This window comes from Austrofundulus limnaeus, unplaced genomic scaffold (assembly GCF_001266775.1).
Source record: "Austrofundulus limnaeus strain Quisiro unplaced genomic scaffold, Austrofundulus_limnaeus-1.0 Scaffold47, whole genome shotgun sequence".
Lineage (NCBI taxonomy): Eukaryota > Metazoa > Chordata > Actinopteri > Cyprinodontiformes > Rivulidae > Austrofundulus > Austrofundulus limnaeus.
Genome location: NW_013952449.1, coordinates 91,142 through 92,242, shown reverse-complemented (window position 1 = coordinate 92,242; position 1,101 = coordinate 91,142). Strand labels below are relative to the sequence as shown.

Sequence of the window (1,101 nt, the reverse complement as noted above, 5' to 3'; positions counted from 1 at the left end):
GGGGGGGGCTGTCTATATTTATGGTGCTTTTGAGTTCACAAACAACTCTGGTTACTTTTGTTAAAGCTGAGGGACATTATGTTAGTTACATTAGCTATAGCTGCGCTGCTGATCAGCGCTATTTTTAGAACAGGCACGGAGCCGCTGACTCCCGGTCATACTGGGGTCTGTGTTGGTCATTCTTGCTGTATCTGAGTGATTATTGATAAGGTAAACATGCTGTAGCTTCACCTGTCGTGTCTTCCTTGAAAGAAAAAAAGTATCTTACAAATCTGTCGCATCAGACAGTTTCCATCGAACGTCACATCACATATGCCTTGCTATCTTTGTGGGGACTACACACACAGACACAGCGCTCGCTGCGCACAAGAACCTGCAGTGTTGGTTTTTCAAAATAAAGTACATCTTAACTTTTCATTGATGTTTAAATAGGGTTTCAAAGTCTGATTGTGGTTAGTATAAGAGCGCAAATATAGTATATAAATATATATGATATGATTTACACAGTCTTAGCCTAATATAGGCCTATTGTTAAAAAAAAGAAAAACATTTATTCTGAAAGTGTGGCGGCTATGATTTTTGCCGTGGCGGTGCGCCACGATCACTTACATGTAGGGGAAACCCTGCACTTGACATAAGGATACATAAAGGTTGTTACATCAGTAAACCTTACCTGCTTCCACCACTGCTTGAGGATCAGCTACATTTTGATGCTGATTGTCATCTGGAGATGTTCTGTATGGTGACGCTGCCTTATTGGTTTCTGAACCTGATTCTAAAGGACAGCATACAAAGGAAACAACGTCTGTATTATGTGTTAGAGTATGATGCATAAACATCTAAAACGGGCGGGCAATCCTGGTCCTCGAGGGCCACAGTCCTACGTTTTACTTTTTCCCTGCTCCAACACACCTGATTCAGTCACTGAATTACCTCTTCATGTTCTGCAGTACGGAGTACCGACACTGACATAATTAGAATTAAARGAAGAAACATATAAATGAACCACTAAATAAATAAACACATTTAAAATGCACCAAATAAATAAAAAAGAACTTTACATCAAGTTTTATAATTTAATTGACCTTCATATTTATTTTT

The 1,101-nt window shown here is 39.0% G+C and overlaps 1 protein-coding gene across 4 annotated transcripts in view; it reads right to left on the bottom strand.

Annotated features, from left to right (window-relative positions):
* Nucleotides 1-1,101, bottom strand: part of ankrd26 (ankyrin repeat domain containing 26) — a 48,213-nt gene that overhangs the window by 27,118 nt on the left and 19,994 nt on the right. For all 4 annotated transcript variants that reach the window (XM_014008029.1, XM_014008030.1, XM_014008031.1 and 1 more), the window contains one exon: nt 674-805. In XM_014008029.1, the coding sequence (XP_013863483.1) occupies nt 674-805 (132 nt within the window). The remainder of the gene's footprint in view (nt 1-673; nt 806-1,101) is intronic.